The sequence below is a fragment of the Calliopsis andreniformis genome, chromosome 10 (genome assembly GCF_051401765.1).
Source record: "Calliopsis andreniformis isolate RMS-2024a chromosome 10, iyCalAndr_principal, whole genome shotgun sequence".
NCBI lineage: Eukaryota > Metazoa > Arthropoda > Insecta > Hymenoptera > Andrenidae > Calliopsis > Calliopsis andreniformis.
In genome coordinates, this window is record NC_135071.1 from 20,579,124 (window position 1) to 20,603,396 (window position 24,273).

Here is a 24,273-nt window from a genome sequence, read left to right on the forward strand (position 1 = left end):
GTTGTGTTACACATACTAACGATGCTTGCTTATTTATACCAATAAAACACCACTTATTTGTTTAGAGTTTAAGTGTAGAACCATTGTAGTTTTATATTGCTTTTTAGAGTTCAACTTACAAGAAATATAATAGAATGACTTTTAAACAGTTTATTGTTTGTTAAAAATTGGAATACAGAATCGAGTTTGCTGAATCGAACATTACCATTAATCGTTATGAACAATTGGAGTGGGATATGTTGCGTCTTTTGTTTATTGCTAACAACTGAAGAAGTGTGACATACATTTAACATACAATAGTTTTTTCCCCGGTGCTTTTTACGGTCAAGATACAATATTAACAAAAACGTTCTTTTAGAACGTTGATTCGAATGTCATGCAGCATTTTTCAGTAATCCCATTTAAATAGAGAGAAAGTTCAAGTCAAACTACACTTTTATACGCTAACTTCGTTAGAATGTTAAGTTACTCAAGAAATACTTGCAAATTAAAGCCATCACTTTTTTTTTTTTAAATATAAATAGGAGACAGACATGCGTGTAAGAAAATTGTAGCTTCAGGGTCGTAACAGTCAGTGCATTCTCTCATTTTGTAAGTGAACAAAACTTCCATTGCACGACCAAAAACTAAATTGATCACATCAACACTTGGAATGAATACTGATGCAGTTACCGTTAATTTACAAGTTATTGAGCTCCTACTTCTATGATGCATAAGACATCCAATCATTCATAAATACTTTTAAAACTAAAACTTATGAAATAAAAAATTTAAAGTAGCGCAATTATAGTAAATGTCTAATAATGTTGGGCCATAACAAACTTTGGAATTAAATTTGACTTTTGAGAGATTGTCATAATAAATTACTTCGTATTAAACACTTTTTGTACGGAATAGTTTCGAAGTACCGATTGAATCTTTTTTCACTTCTTAATGAACAAAAAGAAATAGGAGTACAATACAACATTGTATTAGGCTGAATTCGTGAAAATAGTTATCGTATATGATATTCTGAAATTTGTACTACTATGAACTAAAACAAATACGATTATAAATAAAAAAATAGTGTAAAAAATTAGCCGAGCACATAACTATAAGCGTGTCCTTCATGGAGAACTTCCTCTAGTTAGAAACATTAAAAAGAAATTGTACGAAATTTGAGATCTCCAAGGGATTATTACTTATTTAGAGATGTGTTCGGAAGTCGAAAACAAATCAACTAGAGTTGTAACTATAATTCCTTCCGGCGTCAAATCGTTTATGTGTTCCAGAGAAAACATTTTCTCTTCCTCGATTACTATATCCCCAACGATCTAAAAAAAATTAATATCGAAAATTTGTATAATGCGTTTGCATAGATGCTTTAGATGACACGCATTTAAAAATATATACACTCACTTCTGCCACCATAGTTTCCGCTTCGGTCTGCAAGCTCTGACAACTTTGGATTAACAATTTGGTTGGCTTCTTTAAGTACATTAATTAGATCTTTAGCTTGCCGGCTATTTTGAGGAGTAAAGAACGCGTAACTTGTTCCTGTACAGTTAGAACGACCAGTTCTACCAATTCTATGGATGTAGTCTTCTGATGACGATGGATAATCGAAGTTGATCACGTACTTTACGTCGTCGACATCTAAAGAAATGATTTCGTTAAAACACAGGTTTTGTTATGAGAGAACCAAGTACACTTTTCCATGGTCACACTCAATAGACATACTAAACTTCTTGAATACACTAAAGGTTTGTGTTTTCTTATTATTTTAACTCATATGTCTCTTTTTATCAAGAGTTATTCTATAATATTTAATTTTAAATAGAAGTGTAATATTAGTTTAAATTAAAAAATAGACTATACTTGTATTCTATTTCTATTCTTTATATTGAAACACATATGCAGCTAAGCCTATAATCATACACTAAATCCTACTTATCATGTTAAGTATAGATGTTTGAATAACTATTAACTTCCTTGAATCAAATGTGCTTATTTATTTTATGCGACGTGTTGTAATATGTAGACGAATCAGATACTTCAAATATAGTTCAATGTATCAACAATATTGTTAGTAGAAATTTACAAGCTTAAGCTTTAATATATAATTTCTAATACTAAACCTGTAGAAATTTAGTATTGTAGTCAATGAGATATTTGAGAAAAGGTTAAATTTGGTGTCTATCAATTATATTAAATGTTTCGCGTTACCCTAACTTTCATTCTCAAATGTTAGAAACTTAGAAAAAATGTTTTAATATATGCATCGATCTTGAAATTAGCCTCTTAAGCGGGGAAAGGATTGTTCTGAGTCGTTCACTGATTTAAAAATAAAATTTGAACATTTGAACGCGACATATATGTCAGTAAAAATGAAAATTAGATCATACATCCAGAAACAACATCAATAATGGAAATTGTTTATCGATAATTCTGGAATTGGGTAAAAAGTTATAGAAAAAACATTGCATTCAAGACAATCGTTATCGATTATTCTTTATGCTGTATTTTTCCCATAGAAGCGACTCTGCATTAAATAGATCCACCCTCCGCACTCAAGTGGTTAAGTTGAGTGCATATGAATGTAAGTTAGCTGCATAATAATTAAATACAAACCCTGTTACCGCTGAACATTGCATTCCATGTGACTGCATACAGAGCGCCCCAGGGGGTGTGCTATTCTTGAATGCAAGTTCACATCGCAATGTTGTGTCCTAAGCATCACACATCAGCGAGTAGCGATAGTAGCAAAATCAATAGATTGTTGTCTCTGAACACACCGGCTGAGCATTGGCTATGAAGTGTGACGGTTGTTTCCGAAATGCAAACCACGGTCTTATCTCACAACCAACCAGCGTGATAGCAGCACCACCCCGCGCACCACTCTACTACTTTGCGTGGTACACAGGCTGAGCACAGAGGCACATTAAGTACAATATTATGCGCAAAACAGAATTGCGCATGTACAATGAGTGAGCCATGTTATTGTCTTTATCGAACGATCGTTTTTCATCGCACACTCAACACAATTTGTGCACCATGTGCCTCTGAAACAAAGGACAACCAGACTGATTAACATAAATTATAAGATGCCCACACTTATTACTAACACGACTTCCTGTATTCCAATATTTCTCGCTCTCAATGCTTTAACACAAGCGCACAAATTAAGATACTTATTTTCTTCCTTTCGATTGAAATAGATTGCATTAGTGAATTTTCAATGACGCTGGTAAGGCAATTAAAACGGTAAATTTAACAATTTTATAAACGATATGAGATAAACGAAATATGATGCTCCGATTCATGAAGTAAAGGAAATATGGAACCTGTTACAAGCGTTTGTACTGTTTATGTACGTGGATCCTATGTTACCTTCTTCCTATAATGATGCAATGTGTAAAAATATGCAATGCCTGTATACTAAACCTTAGAAACGTAGTACAATTAGAAATAAAATCTATAGATTAGAGTGCAAGTGATACAAATAAATGAAGTAACTAAAAATATAATTATACCAGCTAACTAATGCCGTCTATTTAGCGCTCTAAGCTTATGTAAAGGTTGAGAATGTGTATTAGAAACATTTTTTAATGCAGTATCAGACATTTTGTATCACTTTGTACACGTCCTAATTGATCGAATACTATTGAGCATTAGAACATACTCCCACCAAGTATTACAATAATGCTTTCGTTCCTCTTAATCTTAATTACAATGGTGAATTATACTTAAAGAAATCAATTATTTTTATTCTACAAAAGTGAGGCATCACCTTCATATAACCAGTCTGTGCTACATCGCCACTTTACCCTACCCTTCTCTAAACAAGTATAGATTTTCGCAAATGCAAGTTATACATCTAAAGTCCAATGCATTCTTGAAAGCCTAATATCTGTTACGAAACCCAAAAAGATGATATTACTTACCCAATCCTCGAGCAGCAACATCCGTTGCTACAAGAATTGAACCTTTGTTGTTCCTAAATTCTGAAATTTGAATATTTTATAGATTAATTACTGAAAATTATCATCCAGTATGATTATTTCATGTACTCAATAGAAATATACCTCTAAGGACATGATCTCTTTCTTGTTGCGATTTATCCCCGTGCATACACACAGCAGGCCATCCATAACGACGAATATTTCTAGTAATATTTTCTACCTTTTTCTTTGTTTCTACAAAAATTATAGTTTTCCCACCATCGTCGTTAACATTACCAATTTCTTGAAGAAGAGTTCCCAATCTAAAATTCAATAATATATACATTAAAACCTCAATGAATCAAATAAAAGTAATATCAAATAGATAAACAGCTCAGTTCTTCTTAGAGGAAAATTTTTACATAAAATCATAAAGTATCATATGCTAATATATCATCATAATAGGTTAAATTTGAAGAAAATACTAAAGGTGTGATACGTACTTTGTTTCTTTCTCATGTTCTTGACAAACATCAACAATTTGAAGGATATTGTGATTAGCAGCCAACGTTAATGACCCAATATTTAATTGCGTATAATTTGTAAGATATTCCTCAGCGAGATTTCTAACTTCTTTTGGCCAAGTTGCAGACCACATGAGGACTTGTCTATCTGGTCTGATTTGTTCTATAATCTTACGAATTTGTGGCTCAAATCCCATGTCTAGCATTCTATCAGCTTCGTCCAACACTAAATAAGTGCATCTTCGTAAATTAGTTGTTCCACGTTCTAGAAAATCGATTAATCGTCCAGGCGTAGCAATACAGATTTCAACGCCTCGTTCTAAGTCGCGAGCTTGGCCGCCTTTTGGTGCACCACCAAAGATACAGGTATTTCTCACGTAGGATAAGGACCCGAAATCATTAGCGACGCTCTGAATTTGTTGCGCCAGTTCTCTAGTTGGCGCTAAAATCAAAGCAATTGGTCCATCGCCGCGATTTAAAGGTTGTTGACTGTTTATGTGTACTATTGCGGGTAATATGTATCCCAGTGTCTTTCCTGACCCAGTTTGGGCTATTCCAACCATATTCTGACCAGACATTGCAATTGGCCATCCTTGAGCTTGAATAGCAGTTGGTTCATTGAATCCTTGCTTTCTGATACCTTGCATTACGTAATCGGGGAAATTTCCTTCCTCAAAATGTTGAATAGGATTAGGAATTTTATCCCCTTTCAAAGTAATTTGATTTTCTTGTCTGAACAAGTCTACTTCTCGTGAATGACGCGCTTGAACATTGGGATGCGGTATATAGAAATCTTTCTTAAAGGGCTTCAGACTTTCGAAATTCCAATTTGGTTTCTTTAAATTGGTACCAGCACTGCCTGTAGAATTTTTGCTATTGCGATTTACGAAACGACCAGTGTTCATGTTATTACTGCTCGGGTATCTACTTCTTTGCTGTCCTTTACTACCGCCTCGATAATTACCGTTGTTATAACCATTAGACATAGCTCCGTACGTCCTGTACAGATAAATGTCAATATTTTCAAATAACAATTGTTTGTATAATAGGGGTATTTAGATATGTAGTAAACATAGAGAAACGGCCCCAGACTAATAATGTGTGGATACCGAAGGCATGTTCACTCTTTACTTTTCCTCTTACAAGCATTCATGCTCCACTGGTATACAAAATGGAGGCATGCCAAAATAAGAGGTTAAAACTAATTTGAAGTTTTGTTATAATTACAAATTTTCTAGAACTATGATTTATTCTTTTTCAGATGTTAGTATTTTTTAAGTAAATTTAACCGTTAGTAACTACTAAGATACAAACCTAACTCTGAGAGATCCAAAGGCTCCAACTACTTGTCGTAACCTTTAATGTAGTAATACCATACGAATTTGTTATGAATTTGTAATTTCTGAATTAAAGCTATGTATATGTACTGTATAAACGCTTCAAATTTTTATATTTCGTTAATAATAAATGGTTTTTAAGCAAGATTTTTTATAAAACTTTTTCAAGATAAAAAATGTATAAAATATAACAAGTATAAATCCTGTAAAACCTTTAGCAGAAAAATAGTTTAAAAATAGCATGTTCAAAGCTTAATACTAGATGTGCTATGCAACAAATAACATAAAAAAATAATCATCATATAATTATCATCGAATAATTCATCTCCTATTCATAAAAGCTACATTACCTTTTATAACTAATGCAGAAAGAAGCTTAATAAATCATTTTAGAACTGGCTACTATAATACTTCCAAGTTTTTTTCCGTAAAAATATATATAATTCGAGAAAAACTAATCCATTAAAAAAGGTAATGTTGCATAATGCAAGACGAATAAATCTTTGAAGGACGCAATAACGGAAATTCAGTAATAGCGACGCATTGCAGGTATCGTGTAATGGCCGACCACGAAATACGTTTACGACGTACAAAAGTACGTATTCTATCACAAGGCCTCAATAACCGATAAATGCTACAAATCTGATCGATAATCTCAATTTTTGCATTCTTTAAAATAAAAATTTTACTCACATGTTTGCTACTAGAGATGACTTTTCAGTCCCTGATTGGAATCCAAAAGTAATGATTTGTTGTACGTATGCAAGTATTCCGACAAGCGGCAAAGATCTCTAAAATAAAAATTTTTAATCATTCGTCACATTTGATAAATGTAGAAAAAAAGAAGAAACATGTGATAATTAATTGCAACATAAAATATATAGGCAATTAAGTATTTAAATACAAAAATTATAAGGAACAACGAACAACGATCTTACCCGTGCCGCTCCCAGGTACAGAAAGAACGATGTGCCCTAAACCCGGATGTAAGACATATATCCATCAAACACATACAGAAGTGGGAATGCGCAGAAACTCTCTATGCCTTCATTTTTGTATTCTGCGCAACTGTGTAGTATTGATTTTCATTAGACGAGTTGCGCAAATCATGCAATGGTCATGAATAATGTATAATTTCGTTTCATTTATTTTAAATTAAATTTGATAAATGTATACCGATTTTTAAGGTTATTTTTAAAACATTATTTTACTAACTTATCGCTGCTTAACGCATCGACAAATGCTACTTCCGGTTTCGCAAACGTGCATCAATATCAGCAGTTCATTGGAGATGCTCCTACATGAGCTCAAGGTCACAAGAGTATCTATATATGTATATCAATACCATTTAATCGATAACTGGTTTAGAAAACTGAAACATTGCATTCAATATATAACTTTCTATCTATTCTAGAAATATACAGTCATTGTACATAACAGTTCTCTTAATCTCCATTTTTTTTTTGCTTCATTCATCAAAACTTAACCATTTTTTTTGGAGTTTCTGGAACAAATTCTTAATACATAATATATTCATGCATACGTACCAATTTTTTAAAACATGGAAAACAGGAAGCTTTATTTTTCACCTGTAATTCTTTTCGAAAAGTCTATTCGTAACGTTTTCAGTATCACTTTTCGCGTTAAGTAAGAAAATCAAAATTTCCCGCCAAAGAACATCGTAGACGTTAGTTCGTAGAAGCAACGCGTGGAGCATTGGCGGCACAATTTTACTTTACAGAGTCGAACATCTGTTTCTCGTAGTTAATGGGGAACGTCCAATCAGAATCAGAGTCAGTCGAAGAGTTCGTGTGCGTCTGTCGCGACCCTGTGGATGCAGTTGTTCGTGGAGTGCGTGCGTTTGATGGGTTACCTTTTATGGTGATAGAAGTAACAAGAAAACATTGGTCAAACTTGTGATGTTTTACTAGTATATCGGAAAAGAACCTTCCAATAAGAAAGTAAGTCATCGAAATTTCATCCTATCGTTTCTTTTGTTTGTTCCCCACCGTTTTAACACATTCTTCTTTGCATTCACGAAGTGATAGCACTTTGTAAATATAAAGATGACGGCATCAACGTGAATGAATAAGAGCCCTGTTTTATGCGATAGATAATTATATTTTTCGAATTTCGAAGTATCATACCTGAAATATGTCTGAAGACTTTCCAAATTTGACGAATGAATATTTTTTACTGTTATAACGATGATTGGAAGTGTTGATTAAGTAAAAGATTAAAGCGTGGGTGATCTCGCTCAGCCGCACCTCAATTATTCTTTATTCCTTTGCTTCGGAAATAATTAATTGCATTCTTCTGATTACTTTTCCTGTTTTTTACATGCATCTCCCCCAACGTCATTTTATTTTCTCAAATAATTGTAAATATTTAGCGAGAGCACGAAATCTATTAAATTTTTAAGTATACAAGTTGTAATGTTTAAGGAAAATGCTGTTTAATCTGTACAATTATCGAAATTAGTTATGGCTTCATATAAAACTAAGTTGAGAATAGTGAAATGAGGTGACAGGTTGACTCAGTCATTTAAGAATAGCTATACTTACAGTTTGCAGTATATTTATAAATGAACCTACTAGTTTGTTCTACTTTTAAACATTACTTTTATTACAATAGTGTTATATTATTTTTATATAAAATTTAGCTGAAGCATTTATATACCCTTAAAAAAATGTTACATTTCTACCCTATGTAATTAATTTGTTAAATGTAATTTATTTCTGTTTAATTGTAAGATATGAGTAAAAAAACTACTTGTTATATTTTTTTGCACCTGTTGCTATAAAACAGACCAAGGCACATTTAATATTCTTTTTCTGTGAAAGACTGAAATAAGCATTGAAAATATGATAACCAAGAATTTGATGAGTCAACAATTATAGGAAGTCATCTCATTTCTGCAAAATGATTGCCATTATAAGTGTATTGAGTATGAATAAGAATATAGTACAAATCTTATAAATCATTACAACTTCATTTATGAATTATGTATATTTTTTATTTCATAGTTTATTATGTAACGTTATATTTTTATTATAATTAGAAATAGGCATATTAAGTTATTATACATTTTGTTTTATTAAATTGCATATTTTTTGTGTAAAGAATGGTTGGCAGCTTGATATGGATTGTTATAATAGCAATTGTAACATTGCTAGTGGAAGCAAATTATCCACCTCCAGAAAGATTAACAGGAATGAATCCTTGCATTAGCAAACAAAAATGTCACGAATGTATACAAACACCACATTGTGCCTGGTGTGCTGCACCAGTAAGTATTACATTTACATGTTTAACATTTACAATATGTATGATTACAGCAAAGTAATATAATTCATGTACTAAATATTTTTGGTTATTTTCTTTTCTTTCTTTTTTATAGAAATTTTCTGAGAAACGGTGCTTTTTACCAAATATTAATACCAAAATATTTGCAACATGTCCAGCAGAATACACATGGAATCCAGACAATGTTTTCAGCATGATAAGACATCGAAATTTAACTAAGGGTGGTTATACCATTGATGGTGCCAGTGGTTATGAACACTTGTACATAAATTCTAGCTCATCTAGTTCTAGTTCACAGTCTCACAGAGAGAGTAGTAGCAGTACTAGTAGTAGCAGCAGTAGTGATAGAAGACAAGAAGCTGTACAAATATGGCCACAGGAAGTTAATTTAAAACTTAGAATAAGTAAGCTACATTTCTATACATTTTTGTTCAATTTATTTATGTAAAGAGTATGTCTTTAGTATAAAATGATATCAACTTTCTTTTTAGATGAAGCACATAGAATGACCTTTGCTTATTCACAAGCAGAAGACTATCCTGTTGACTTATATTACCTTATGGATCTGAGTAAATCAATGGAAGATGACAAAAAGAAATTGTCAGATTTAGGTCAACTTTTAGTAGAAAGTATGAGTAAAATTACAAGTAACTTTCGATTAGGCTTTGGCAGTTTTGTTGACAAAGTTGTAATGCCTTATGTTAATACAATGCCAAAATCGTAAGTTTCCTGCAAAAAATTCAATGTTATATACACTTGTAACTTACAATAAAAATTTCTTATATTACTAAGTAATAAATTTATAGTCATATTTGTATTTTAGACTCATAGAACCATGTGATGGATGTGCAGCCCCATATGGTTACAAAAATATCATGCGACTGTCTCAAGACACTAGTCATTTCGCGGTAAGCAGAAATATTTAATTTTTTAATAGTCTTTTACAATAAGTGTCGCTTAGTTCTTTTATTTCCTTAGAGCTTAGTGCGAAATGCTTCAGTATCTGGAAATTTAGATGCACCAGAAGGAGGATTTGATGCAATAATGCAAGCTATAGTGTGTAGACGGCAAATTGGTTGGCGTGAAAAAGCTCGTAGACTTTTGGTATTTTCTACGGATGCGGGTTTCCACTATGCAGGTGATGGAAAGTTGGGCGGAATTGTGAAGCCAAATGATGGCGAATGTCATTTGGATACAACTGGACTCTATACACATTCATCTCTGCAAGATTACCCAAGTATTTCTCAAATTAATTTAAAAGTTAAACAGAATGCTATTAATATTATATGGGCTGTTACCGAAGAACAAATAAATGTCTACAAAAGACTAACGAAACACGTAGAAGGATCTTTCGCTGGCAAACTCTCTGATGATTCGAGTAACGTTGTAGAATTAATTCGAGAACAGTATGATGCGATTTCAAGTTCCGTTGAAATGAAAGATACGGCCAGCAGTGCCGTGAAAGTAAAATATTTTTCGAAGTGTTTGGGTACAGGACCACTTGTAGAAACATCAAAATGTGACGGACTAAAGGTCGGAACAAAAGTTGAATTCATTGCGGAAATCGAAGTCACAAGTTGTCCTGAAAATAAATCGGAGTGGAGGCAGAAATTTGAAATTTATCCGGTAAGGTTAAAGACATTTGTTCACTTATTTTTACACATTGAAAAAAAACATCAGATGTTAATTTACTAATATGTTTTAGGTTGGTATTAACGAGACCCTTACTGTGAATTTGGAAATGCTATGTGACTGTGAATGTGAACGAGAAGGTTCTATGTATGAACCAAACTCACCAGAATGCAATGGTGTAGGAACTTTGAAATGTGGTGTTTGTGAATGTTACGATGGGTTCTTTGGAAAACGTTGTGAATGCAGTCCTCACCAAGAAATGACAGGATTTGATAAACATTTCCAATCCTGTAGACCTGATAATACTTCTCTAGTAGATTGTTCGGGAAGGGGAACCTGTGCTTGTGGCCAATGTGAATGCGAAGAAAGAGAAAATCCTGAAGAAGTAAATATAAACGTTGTAGATTCCAATGTTTAGCTTCTGTTGTCACTTCTGTAGTATCATCTTTTTACTTTTCTTTTCGTAGATAATATCAGGTCACTTTTGCGAATGTGATAATTTTTCATGCGATCGAGATCAGGGTTATTTATGTTCGAATCATGGAACTTGTGAATGCGGGCAATGCGTCTGCAATGCTGGATGGACTGGACCATCTTGCAACTGTAGATCCTCTAACGAAACTTGCATTGCACGAGGAACTACAAATGGCGTATTATGCTCAGGACACGTAGGTTTATGCTTGTTAAAACTTGTTATATTTTAACATTTATATTTAATTTATATTTTATAACACCAGATGTTTTTACTCTTATTCAGGGAGATTGTATTTGTGGCGAATGTATTTGTCACGAAGAAGGAAATATGCGATACTCGGGTAAACATTGTAATAAATGTCCAACATGTCCAAGTCGCTGTAACGAGTTAAAGAACTGTGTATTATGCCAAATGTATGGTACTGGAAACTATTCCGATAAAGAAGAATGCGCAAGAAATTGTAAGGAATTTGTTCCCGAACCAGTTGATACGGTTATACGGGACGTCGATAGAGATGAAGAACTATGCTTCGATATAGACGAGGATGATTGCAAATATAATTTTGTTTACTATTATAACGAAACAAATAGTTTACAAGTACGAGCACAAAAAGAACGGGAATGTCCACCACAAGTTTATATGTTAGGCATAGTATTAGGTGTAATAGCGGCAATTGTATTAATTGGTCTTGCGTTGTTACTTTTATGGAAATTATTAACGACTATACACGACAGGAGAGAATTTGCAAAGTTTGAGAAAGAAAGAATGATGGCTAAATGGGATACGGTAAGCATTTACAGATCTTTTTTTAATCTGGTATATTTGTATTAAAATGCTCATATAAAACGTCTTTCCGCAGGGAGAAAATCCAATTTACAAGCAAGCCACATCAACATTCAAAAATCCAACGTACGCAGGAAAATAAAAAGTGGAAGAATGATCTCTCATAAAGAAAATGAATCGATAATATTGCATTAAATTATGTTTTTTATATATGAATTTTAAGCTCGTTAATATTTAAAAAGAATAGAAAAACCTGTATCATGCAGCAAAAGAAGCTTTAGCATCAAATAGGAATAATTTTTAACATTGTAAGTCGTAAGTATTTAATGGAAACTAATGTAATACGAATTTATCGAATTATTCATTAAGAACGATATTATGTTACTGCCATATAACTTAGACTGCTAGGTGTGTATGAATGTGCGTATGAATGGTAAGTGTAATTTATATACAAGGAATAATACTTTCTATGCAATTAAAACTTATAATACAGAGGTATATCTCTGCACGGATATGCGGTAACAATACGATTTTAAAACTTAAAATCTATTTTACCTTGACTTTTATATACAAGTGCCTTTGTCTTAGAACAAGAATATTTATGTAATTTTTTATCCTTTTTTATCTTAAAATTTATGAAAAATATTACTCTGTTAGAGAGAAAAATGAATTCTTTTAAATGACGCATTTACTGAGATTGTTCTATACATTAAATATACCTAAAAGAAAATATGAATAAGGCACAGTGAATATGTGATATTGCAAAATCTAAAACGTTATTTACGCATGTATGTACTTTTAGAAACAATTTTAAAGTGTTCTCTTTTTGTCTTCCTTGTTCTTACAAGTTTTGAATTTTATAAAGTATGATTTGAAAGTATATGTAGAAAACTGTATAAATGTATAAAATAACTTTAGTAATAGGTATAAATCTCATTTTACCACTGTTAAGAAAAGTAAATGTCTTGGTTTTTTTAAAAATATCTGCAAGTATTACATAAATAAGGGGCTACAATATTTTGTTGCCTGCTGTCTACATTATGTAGCACAAAAAAAAAGTGGAAAAAAAAATGCATTTTTAAAAAAAACCTGGATCAACATTCAGAATGTGTTATTAAATGCATTAAAAAATTTTAATTGTAATATCAGTTAAATGCAAGCAACATTGTATTGCCAAGAGTTAACAATTTACTTTTGTGGGCGCATTTATATATTGAGTTTTATAGCCTTGTTTTGACGAATAAATTGCTTCTTTTTTTTGTTCAAATATGTAATAAAATAATGCATACATAATTATAGTAATGTTGATATCAAATTTTATTTATTAACAGAATAAATATTCTATTTAACCTTTTGCTTTGCAAAACACTTTAAAATTATTCAATTGTATTTTGATTAAATTTAATGAATACAATTCAATAGAAGATAATTGAAATAAAATTAATAAATGTTTTATCATGAACTGCAATACTGAAATCTTATTTGTCAGTACAGATAATTTGCGCGTAAAATTGATAGCACAGTTAGAACGTAATATGTACAATGACGCGTTGCTGTAGTTACTTTACGATAAATAATGTGATTTTACACAATAGGGAAGATTTGTTTTAAACGACATCCGGTGCAAACTTATCTTTACTGTGAGAATGCGATACGTGAAATAGTGATAGACAACTGACATCGTATTAATGTTGATAAAGGTCAAGACGAAAATTTAGTTTATCCTCAATTATGTAAGACTGAAATATGGTTAACTATTTTTCGATGGAAATGCTTAACTAAATAAAATAGATAGTACGAAAATGAAATCAGTTATAAATTTTATTGATGTCGATAGCTAATGTTACTACAGATTACTATGCATTTAGCACTGTGTGCGGTGTACACGCGTTACATAATTTACGTTATGAAAACAAATAAGTGCTGATCGTTTCTGCGTTGATTTAATATAAAAAGGGTTAAGCGAAAAATAAATCGAGTCGAATTTTCTACGCGTGTATATTTGAGAATAAGAATGATCGATTCGCATAGCAATAAAGTGAACACCTTTGCGGTTTCGCAATACAATCGACCGTTCACAAAACAGAGTAAAAAATAATCACTGCTATAGTACCTTTAACCTTTCAATATTAGAATTTTAAATTCGATGTTTAGATACAATTGATCATTCTATTGCTATTTCTTTAATACTCTTTGCAAAAAAGATTATTCGTTAGACAAATTCTACGCATCTATGTGTATAACCACACAATTAAAGAACAATTAAAAGAGAATTTCAAAGGACCCAATAAACTGTAATGCATATATACGCACAAAAATTGTATAAAAATGACGACATTTCTATGGAACAGGGTGACTGATCGTTGTCAACAGTACTGACGACAAAAATGTGAAAACCTGAAATGACGCGACCTCACACGATTTAACGTAAAATGAAATAATCGGTGAAGTACCGTAGAGCAAAGAAATTTATCGAGGTAAATCTTAAATGTACAATTATCGAAATGCTATAAGATTCTATAAAAGACAGATACGAATACAATCGAATTAGCCTTGTTGATTTCTAACTCATATTCCTTGTTTGTTAATTCCTGGAATTTCGCAAAAAGAAAAAGAAAACATGTTATTTCAGATTAACATACATATATGCACACATAGCATTTAAATAGGGTACGACGTTTTCGTCACAACTTGTCAGCGCTCAAAAATGCTGACACATAATTAAAGCGGGAAAATTCAAATTGCTTCTATTGTCCGATACGCAAAAATATTCTTTTACAAGTGTTTGTCTTTCTCAGTTTTTCTTTTCTTAGTTCTATTCTACGTGTAAAATATTAAAATTCGCGTGTAAATAACTCATAAATTGAAGTATATGTATGTAAATAAGATATATTTAGAAAAAGTGTATTTATATGATATCAAGACAAGGATACGATGAAAAATGAAAGACGCTTAAAAGTATAGAACAGTTATCAATAGAGCTTCGTAACTGCTACTCGTGTTTACTGCGTAAGATCATCTTTATGTAGTGCGTAAAAGTTGACCTGCGTAATAGCAACTACCTTAGCTTCCACTAAAATAACCGCGACATTTAAATCGTTGATTGTTCCGAATATTATTCCTAGACGAAAATGACGAAGTTACGCAGTTCCATCGCACATTATGCGCCATAGGACGGCGTACTGTGTCGCGGTCGTCACGTGTGTCGCAAAGTAGGCAAAGGTAGGGTATGCGGAATAGCATTCGAGCGCGTCGAGACGTCAGTATTAGAGAAAGGAACGTTAACTAAAGATCGGGCTGGTAGTCTTTTGAGAAAAAAGAAAAGAAGGTATCCGCGAAATCGACGCAAGGGCGAACGCGAAATAGCGCGAGGGTGTTTAGTCTATCTCTGTCTGTTGCACGGTAATTCTCTCCTTCTCGTTCCACGTCTCTTTCTTTCTCCGATCCACGCCATTCCAATCGCGCGCTCTTCCTCTTTGGTCGGTCGCTCCTATCCTTTCGCTTCTATTCACCACCGTCCCTCTCACTTTCTGCTCGCCTCTGCACGCATATATCTATCTCTTTCTCCCCTCTACTCTCGCTCGGCCGTTCGAGGTAAAGCAGAAGAAACCCCCGCGGTTGCTCGTCCGTTCTCAAAAGTCTCACTCTCGGTTGTCACGCGCTAAAAATACTCCCGCACAGTTTTCTGAGGGTGTACCATGCCAAAGGAGAACGGGAATTAGGACGACGAAAGCATTCAACAACAATCGACCTGGAACTGTCATGGAACGGCTCTCGAGAGTGGCATGTTATTTCCGATGGCTGAGAAACGCGACACCTCCTGATACGAGCGAGGCGGTTGCAGAGGACGAACGCAGAATCGTCGAGGTTGAACGGTATCAGAATGTCGGCTGCAATTTCGAAGCCTCGAAGCGGCTCTGTGGCATTCTGGAGAGCATTCTCCTTTGGGAGAACTCCGTGAACAGTATCTCTGTCGTCATCGTGTTCAACATTCTGTTTTGGTGAGTTCGCCTGCCCCGCGGGACACATTTCGCGATTATGTTTCTGCGAAATGGATCAGCTGAAGTTTAACGTTGCTCACGCGAATTAACAGTCGCGACGGCGTAATGCGATTTCGCTGAAACCGACCTATGTATTCGTGCGTATCTTCTTTCCTATCCTATCATCTCGTTTCTCGGTGTTCCCGCATGACAAAGACGTTTCGAACGGTTCGAATGGGAACGTAGTTCAACGTAGAGTGGCTTTAAAAAAACGTCACAAGACGGGAGCAGCTGTCTTCTAATGCTTTGTGAGTAATCCGCGTTCTAGGTCAAGGTTTGATCAGACGTGTATGTTTCGGCATCCGATGTCGATTGTAAATAACAGTATCGATACTCGACAGCTCACAATCCTGTGTTTACTAGTACGTGTTCTCTAGCGATAAGTGAATGAGGAACGTCAATCGTATGACGTTATTTACGCATACTATGACTATAGAAATTGATACATGCGGTCATTGATAGGTTTCCTCTGGTCATTACCAGCACACTACAGTCCTTTCTTTTTCCGCAATTATATTTATTGGACGACAGTCGTGCTCGCTTCGTCAAATGAATTGCATCTTCTCTGCGGATTTTCCCACCAGATCTATAATGCTATTCTAGATGGCAGTACATGCTGATAATTAAAAATCATAATCGCGCGATTGCGGTTCGCGTGTTAACGCGCAGATCTTGCTAATGAACGCTATTTTTACGTCGATGAAAATTATGGGAAACATTGTCTTTGTTACTGTACTTTCTTTAGTAACCGTTACTTATTGTTCGTACAACAGAAACGGAATATATGAGAAATAATTACAATGAATGATCGATTTTTAAAAGTTAGATGATTAGTTTTATTAGTTTCGTAAAAAAAATCATTGCCTTGCAAGGTCTTGCTTAGTAAAGGTATATAAGTTAGTTATATTATACAAAACAATTGTGCTTAAAGTATGCATATCTTTTTAGGGGAATTATTGTACTAGAGGTCCGTGGCTTTGCTGCAGCCAGCAGTGCTGCACTGGTTATAGTCCTCTGCTACAGTACTTTGGAAGCTCAAGTCCAGAAAGAAAATAAAGTTGTAGATGCAAATGCGTAAGTGTACGGATTTTAAATAGTTAATCTTACATATTTCAGGTCAGTTTAATCAAAATGCATAACGTGTTGATAGGTCCTACGCAAAAGCAGAACAAATTGAAAAGCTAGGAAAAAAAGTACAGTCTGCAATTCATAGCTTGAAGCAATTAAGGAAAGATCAACCAGGAGTGGTAAAGCTTTATTGATTCATTGGGCATTAAATAAGAATAAAAAATGAAACATATAAATTTTAATTTCTATAACATTGTCTAATATAAATATTAAAAATGGTTTTAGTTTTGCACTGTTGTATGTTCTCTGTCTTTGGGCCTATGGATCATTGGTCGTACTATAAATGGAGTACTTCTTGCATATACAATATGCATGAGCATACTGCTTGGACCTGCATTATTATTAAAGATACCCAACAAGATGATATCGCATAAAGGTGATTTATAGAGCATTAAAGATATTACTTGATTCATACTTAACATAGAAATTTCATTATGCAGAGTGGGACAGTGAAATTGAAGAATTCTTACCAACAGTAACTGAGGACAATCTTCAGGTTCTTACTAGAGCAGGAGAATCAGGGGATCAATCTCCAACACCGACAAGTGTGTTGTCCGATGCTCAGAATGGTACATTTCATTATTCAATATTAATTTCACATAACTAGCACAAATATTTATTACAATATTCTAACCGAAATAATAATTTCTGTTTACAGAATTTTTTAATGATGAAGAGCTTCTAAGTTTAAAGATGCCATCACATGAGGATGGAAGCACTGATGGTGTAGAAGCCTCTGAATTAGATCTTAGTACTGATGAAACTGACGTTGACGGTATTAAGTTTCAAAGTGGTCATTTTGAAAAAGGGTCATCTTCTGAAGAAGAAGCAGAACTTGAGCCTCTATCAAGGAAATTAATTAGTCATAGTGATGAAAGTGGTAGCGAATTCGAAATAATTGACAGTCAAGAAGTTGATGAGTTAGATATTGCATGAGAGTTGTGAACATGTGAACTGTGAAGTTATTATTATGCAGAATAGAATTAAAGGCAATTGATAACTTTAAGTATAATTTTATTGGTTAGAGCTTTGTATGAAATCATTATTTTGCTTAAATTTTAGCTATATGCCTCAATATGCTCTAAAAATGTTTGCTTAAAATTATAGAGTACATTTCTTTTCAGTACTATTGAAGAAAACTATCTATTTCTAGATAGATAATATCAATCCTTTTGTTTGCTTTCCAATAATTTGCAAATTCAAAAATTAGAAATGTCTTGACTTTATGTGAATGATAGCTTCTCAGTAGTTTACTTACCTTAATGTATACTGATGTTCAAGTATACTTACAAACCTGTATATATACACGGAAAAGAATCTTATCGTCCCAATTTTTATTTTTGGTGATGTGCAAATGAATTAAATATATATTTATAGTACGCGTATGCAATATTTGATGTATATGAGAGTTCGATTATTATAAAACAAATTTTGAGATGAAAAAAGGACTATTAAATAAGTAACTTTTGTCAATTTAAATATCGCTTTTAACTTCAAAAACGGAAAATGGTTTTGTATATATGTATCGCAAATAGAAAATGTTTATCTGTAAATTATATTTAAAGAGATAGGATCATGATATCAGTTATACAACAGGTAGACAACAAATAAAAGTTACCATAGTACGAATTCTGTTTTTAATATTGCAAACAGATAAAAAAAAGAAAACAATCTACCAGAAAATAATTTTTAATATTTCGTAAATACTCAAAATGTGATGTTTTGTTTTAATTCAACTTTAAATGATGGTCTAATTTTTCTAAGTCAGTTTAAGTATACAATGGAGTACAAATGAATAACAACATATTTTATTAATTACAAAGATCTCATCAATACACTCGGTTGAAAGCTTAAACTAGGAAAATTGGTCATGGTAATTGCAAAATAATACTTAAACACTGCAGTGATTTATAATAAGCAAAGATAAGATAAAGTATTACTTTGAATGCAATTAAAAATTTTATGCTACAAAGTTACTATTGAAAATGGTACGACTTATGTAAATATAGGTTTACTGATAACATGTACGTACATAAATTTGTACTAAATTTTTAAATATCCCTGCTATCAATTTTACCCAAATTTTGCAAACATTTATAAATTTAAATTAATATGAGATCTTATTTTAGTAGAATACAAAAGTGAGTTGTAATGTACAGGAATAAAAGTTACAAGTTATTAAGTGAGGAATTATGCGATTACGAATCACATTGTATAATTTAAAAAAGCTTTACCGTAATCAGTTTTAAAAAATTGGAAATAATTCTCTAAAAATGAAAATCATTTTACGTTGAACACGATATGACACCCGACACAATAACGGGAATAATTTTATGCGTTTTTAAATTATTATAATTCAGAAACAATCGATGTAAATGAAATATGTATATAAATATAACAAAATATAAATTATATTTTTGTAACTTTCTTGCAAAATTTGAGAAAAATTGATTAATGTTTTCCAAAACATCTTATTGAAGTTTGTGCTTATTCTTATTGAACTTTTTATTTTTAGTCGATATCGCGTTTAAAGTAAACCTGTTATAATTATTTTAAATAAAACAAATATAATTAATTTATTCAAATAATTTACTTTATGAATGACTATCTACTTGTATTATAATTTCATTCAGATTCCCTTATTATATTTGGATATATATGATTTCTGTATTCGTATATTATATAAATACTGTTTTGCATTTATATATTATTTATTTGTAAAAATATACATATGTATACACAAATTTACGTATACATACATTTCTTTTGCAAAATATGCAGTGATAAATACATATAATGTAATAATAATAGTAGGAAAATGATAAACGTTGTATGAATTTCATCACTATGAAATTATATACAATCTGATATTACACTTGATTTTTTATATGCAACAATTTTTATTATGTACATACATTATTTGTACTATGAAGTCCATTATCATCTAATGAATATTAGTTTTCTGACGTGCTTTGATTTTCATCTAATGATATAATAAGTTGTGCATTCTTTCTTTCAGGTAATACCTGCAGAAATGCATCTTGCCATGTTTTTCCTTCACTGACTCTAAGCAAAATTTCAAACACTAAAAAATTTTTTATACATTACATTTTATTCTTCAATAGGAGATAACATTTAGAAACATACCATGATCAATAGTTAAAACCTTCCTAGCTTTCATTTGCAAAAATTTGTCTAAAGGCAATCTACCATGCCTTACTCCAGTTTGTATAGCTAACTTGTGACAAAGACCCTAAAAATTTAAATGTTATATAAGAAAATTTATACAATTAGAAGGTGCTAGCTTACCTTACGACTATTATGATCAACAAGACCACCGATAACATACACACAATCATGTTCCAGATGATTGATAATATTCTCTGACTCACTAGTTAAATATATAATCTTGTCCTTTGAATATACATCCAAATATGATTTTTCATGAAATTTTACCTATAAAATGTATCCTGAATCTTTAAGAAAAGTCAAGGAATATACAACAAGATTCAAAAAGTGACATACATCCCAATGTTCATATCCATGATGCTTTTGCATATCCTCTCGTGATTTTCCATTGAAACTGGTAAGAGAAAATTGCATTGGTGCAAGGGCTCTTCTATTTAATGTGTAACACCTTAAGATTTGTTTAGTCAGTTTCCCAATATCTTTATCAATCATTAATTCATCAAATGATAAGTCAATAGTTACTCCAATTTTACAACTACTATCTGCCATGGTGCTCCTTTTTAAAGCTTTTCTGGATGGTCCAAGGTCTATATTGTTTGCACGAGCATATGCGCGTTTCTGCCTTATTTTTTCTCGTTCCTTTAATCTACAAAAACAAAGTATTTTCATTAAAAATTTCAGCTGTTTTTTGTGATTTATCAGTGCTGTTCAAATTGCATAAAAGATGCTAGTTCAAGAATGAAAAGAAATAAAAACCTTCTTTCAACTTTTCCTTCTAACCATTTTTCTTTTCTCTTGACTCTCTTCAGTTGACGTTTACTTATGCTCACATTTAATTCCGGTAATTTTTTATCACTATCATGGTAAATTGTATGGTCACACATGTTTATACAATGTGTATCATTCTTTGATTTATCCATATCACTCACGTCTTCTTCATTCTTCATATTATAAAACTGAAAACAACCTCGTGTTTCTATGACAGAGATGATGCAACATTTAAATAAATTCAAGCGCGAAATTTATCATCGTTTTCATATAATTTAGAAAGACACAGTTCATGGAAAGAAGCATTATTATTTATTTATAAATTTATTTGTTTATCATAAACGCATTCAATATTCTTTTATTATTATGAATTATTTATAATTATTCTATTTGCTTTTTCTAGTTTTTCACTAATTTTAATCACCGTGGCTATTTAGAAGTACTCTTCTTGAGAATAGATTTTAACTATTAATTTTAATTACGAAATTAAGTGAAAAAGTATTTGAAATTACTAGATATAGTAACAAGCATGTGCGAAAGCTAGAAATGTTGGTATGTGTTTCCCTAGGGAAAAGAGTCATCCGAATGAAAATCTAAATCATCTTCCTATAGTAAAAGCAGACGATTCTTCTACGAGAATTAACAACGTGTTCCGTTTGGTTTTCACAAAGCGGGAGAATGCAAGTTGTTGGGGTCGACGGTCGTGTCGTCGGCTACTTATTTTGTTTTTTAATACTACAAGCGAAATTCACGAACTCAAGAACCTCTTGGAGGCTTAATGCTGACAAAGTTGTTAAGACAACAGATTTTGTGAGTACGGTTGAAGATGATCCTATTTTTGATATCCTGGCGAGTAGTATTACTGTCGGGAATGGACAAAGTTGGAGTAGAACAGCTGTTTCTGAGAAACATGAAAAAATACAGTCTCACTGTCAAGACTGCAAAAATGTTCTTTCTGGAAATCACGAACGGTAAGAGACCATGAAAGTATGATTAATTTGGGTAAGAATAGAGCAGCACATTTTCTTTTAAAATGCACTTGTGAATTATCCAAGACTCGTTAAATAAAGCAAACTGCTGACAGTTGTATGTTTAAGTTGTAAATGCCTGGAGTATACTGTAGTAAATTTTGTTCATTTATGCTATGTATCGTGTGACTATTATAGCTTTCAACAATATTAACAATATCATTTTTATTGAAATGTTTCTTAGTTAAAACAAATATGTTTATCATAGATATGTAACAGTGTTAATATATTTTTGACTTAAAAAATAATAGATAGTATCATACCATAGTAACTACACTTATATTTTATGTCATATATCACTCTGCTTTAATTAGATAATTTTATTTATTAATTTTTTTATATTTGATAAAAAGTGTTCTTTTTATTTGTGAATGAAAAATTTATAGCGAATTAGTGTGCATATGTTTAATGATTAGTTATTGTGCATGCATAATAATATGTTTTTATAATTTTTAAAAAGACAAATTTTTGTTAAGTTTTTCAATTCTTAAACGAGTAGAGAAATTGAAAAAGCAGTAACAAATTATACAAATATATGTAATACATGAACATTATTCATTATATTTTTATTTAATTATAAATTTGTTGTAATATTTTAAATTTTATTTTGAGCAATTGTTAAAATTAATCCAATGTAATTTTCTTTTTCTTCCTGTAGTTAGTATTTGTGTGTGGCTTACTGTTCTTTCAGCGTTAAAAAAGCCCTAACTTTGGTCCCCTTGGCAGACGATTCTCGTCATACGTGTTGAAGGATACACCAAATGCCACAGAAACATTCCCTTCAACATCTCAAGTCTCAAGTGAGCAAGCCATGTGTACTTCTGGTCAACAATGTGAGGATATAATCCTGGACTGTGGAAAGCCAGTAAATTTTACTTATTACGACAACTTGCTCGGTGTTGCAAACAGGGATAAACATCCTTTGGTTCCAGAACCTAATGTAGCACTCATGTTTAAGAAGAATAATGGCAAAACAATGGATGTTGACATTGATTTATTGGAAAAACGCCTAATAAAAGCTAAACGAGAGGTACTGTGTGTTTACTGAAAATATTCTATATTACTTACGAATAAAAACAGGGATCACTTGTACAACATTATATATGTGTTACATTTTATCAAATTTTTTACAGAAACCGAAATCTGTTCAACTTTATAATCAGATAGGAAATTTCTGGCGTATAAAAGGAGATGCGCAAAGATCAATCGAATGTTTTCGAAGAGCGCTTGCCGTATCGCCACATAATGCAGAAGTTTTATTAAATTTAGCCAGAGTACTATTGGTTCAACAATACTTGGACGATGCAACATATTTAGCAAGACGTTCTTTAGAACTGCAACCTCCAGACCGCAACGCATGGGAACAATACCTCACGCTTGGTCAAATATTCAAGGTAATTTATATTTATAAGATAAATTCAAGATAAATATATTTCGTTTTATACTACTGATATTCTTGTAGGCATATGGTCACTATCAAGAAGCAGCCATACATTTACGACATGCTTTAGAATTAAAACCAGATCTCTCTGAAGCAGCTGAAGCTCTAAGAGAAGTAGAGTCACTTCCGGCTGCGAGTATACATATCTACACGTTACTAATAATCATATGTTTGGTATGTGAGATAAAAGAAATGAATTATGTTACTTTATTATAAGCACTAGTACATTTCAGTTTCAAGCAAACGAACAGAAAGATTATAATTTGACCAACTGAAGATATTTAACCCATTTATTCACGTATTGTAGGTGCTTGGAGTACTTCTAGTAGTTCTAAGCAATGTGGAGTGTGACGAAGATTCTAATCTAGTTAGTGGACAACTTCAACGTCCAGTTCAACGTCATTTTAGTCGCGCTATGGCCATGCGCAGTTTACGGCTTAATGTTGCCCGTAACAAACGTTGTTGATTGTTTATTAATAAGATATACTCTTGTGATAGAATAAAATTTCCAGCTATTATCATTTATCCATCTACAAGATATTATTTGTAATATGATTTTTAATAATCATTTAGTGTATTAATGATTATGCAATTTATTATAACTACAAATGAAAATATACAAATAGAAAACAATATTATTTCTCCATTTATCATTAAAAAAACTGTATAATAATATATATAATATATAATATATAATATATA

At 32.1% G+C, this 24,273-nt stretch overlaps 5 protein-coding genes across 10 annotated transcripts; 3 read left to right on the forward strand and 2 right to left on the reverse strand.

Annotated features, from left to right (window-relative positions):
• Positions 1–135: 135 nt before the first annotated feature.
• On the reverse strand, positions 136–6,751 carry LOC143185255 (ATP-dependent RNA helicase p62). 3 transcript variants are annotated; one of them, XR_013002885.1, is made up of 8 exons: positions 6,720–6,735; positions 6,475–6,572; positions 5,759–5,800; positions 4,424–5,443; positions 4,065–4,243; positions 3,924–3,983; positions 2,611–3,041; positions 1,496–1,635 (listed from the first exon to the last, which is right to left on the reverse strand). XR_013002885.1 is itself a non-coding variant. In XM_076388105.1 (7 exons), coding segments are annotated over exons 2-7 (1,596 nt in total). In that variant the 5' UTR covers positions 6,477–6,572; positions 6,720–6,751; the 3' UTR covers positions 136–1,215. The 3 variants fall into 3 exon arrangements, 2 of the variants coding, with proteins under 2 accessions (XP_076244220.1, XP_076244219.1); XM_076388105.1 differs by lacking the exons at positions 2,611–3,041; positions 5,759–5,800 and adding an exon at positions 136–1,313 and having other exon boundaries at positions 1,399–1,635; positions 6,720–6,751; XM_076388104.1 differs by lacking the exons at positions 2,611–3,041; positions 6,720–6,735 and adding an exon at positions 136–1,313 and having other exon boundaries at positions 1,399–1,635.
• An 855-nt stretch (positions 6,752–7,606) lies between these two features.
• On the forward strand, positions 7,607–14,453 carry Mys (position-specific antigen beta subunit myospheroid). Its single transcript, XM_076386338.1, has 10 exons — positions 7,607–7,742; positions 8,905–9,070; positions 9,182–9,491; positions 9,579–9,807; positions 9,911–9,995; positions 10,066–10,713; positions 10,793–11,104; positions 11,187–11,387; positions 11,477–11,980; positions 12,054–14,453. Exons 2-10 carry the CDS (start codon positions 8,906–8,908, stop codon positions 12,117–12,119), a joined length of 2,520 nt encoding a protein of 839 aa, XP_076242453.1. The 5' UTR covers positions 7,607–7,742; position 8,905; the 3' UTR covers positions 12,120–14,453.
• Positions 14,454–15,042: 589 nt separating this feature from the next.
• LOC143184277 (uncharacterized) lies at positions 15,043–18,770 on the forward strand. Of its 2 annotated transcripts, XM_076386340.1 has the most exons (7): positions 15,043–15,199; positions 15,659–15,978; positions 16,966–17,091; positions 17,168–17,264; positions 17,371–17,521; positions 17,586–17,714; positions 17,804–18,770. In XM_076386340.1, the coding sequence occupies exons 2-7, from the start codon at positions 15,740–15,742 to the stop codon at positions 18,079–18,081; spliced, it is 1,020 nt and encodes a 339-aa protein (XP_076242455.1). In that variant the 5' UTR covers positions 15,043–15,199; positions 15,659–15,739; the 3' UTR covers positions 18,082–18,770. The 2 variants fall into 2 exon arrangements, with proteins under 2 accessions (XP_076242455.1, XP_076242454.1); XM_076386339.1 differs by lacking the exon at positions 15,043–15,199 and having other exon boundaries at positions 15,392–15,978.
• Positions 18,771–19,548: 778 nt separating this feature from the next.
• Positions 19,549–21,432, reverse strand: LOC143184278 (tRNA methyltransferase 10 homolog A). 3 transcript variants are annotated; one of them, XM_076386342.1, is made up of 5 exons: positions 21,091–21,432; positions 20,671–20,980; positions 20,455–20,559; positions 20,293–20,398; positions 19,549–20,230 (listed from the first exon to the last, which is right to left on the reverse strand). In XM_076386342.1, exons 1-5 carry the CDS (start codon positions 21,279–21,281, stop codon positions 20,100–20,102), a joined length of 843 nt encoding a protein of 280 aa, XP_076242457.1. In that variant the 5' UTR covers positions 21,282–21,432; the 3' UTR covers positions 19,549–20,099. The 3 variants fall into 3 exon arrangements, with proteins under 3 accessions (XP_076242457.1, XP_076242458.1, XP_076242456.1); XM_076386343.1 differs by having other exon boundaries at positions 19,549–20,211; positions 20,455–20,601; XM_076386341.1 differs by having other exon boundaries at positions 20,455–20,601; positions 21,091–21,431.
• Positions 21,433–21,685: 253 nt separating this feature from the next.
• LOC143184505 (uncharacterized) lies at positions 21,686–24,225 on the forward strand. The gene is made up of 5 exons (XM_076386793.1): positions 21,686–22,073; positions 22,857–23,160; positions 23,264–23,524; positions 23,593–23,745; positions 23,879–24,225. The coding sequence occupies exons 1-5, from the start codon at positions 21,781–21,783 to the stop codon at positions 24,035–24,037; spliced, it is 1,170 nt and encodes a 389-aa protein (XP_076242908.1). The 5' UTR covers positions 21,686–21,780; the 3' UTR covers positions 24,038–24,225.
• Positions 24,226–24,273: the final 48 nt, after the last annotated feature.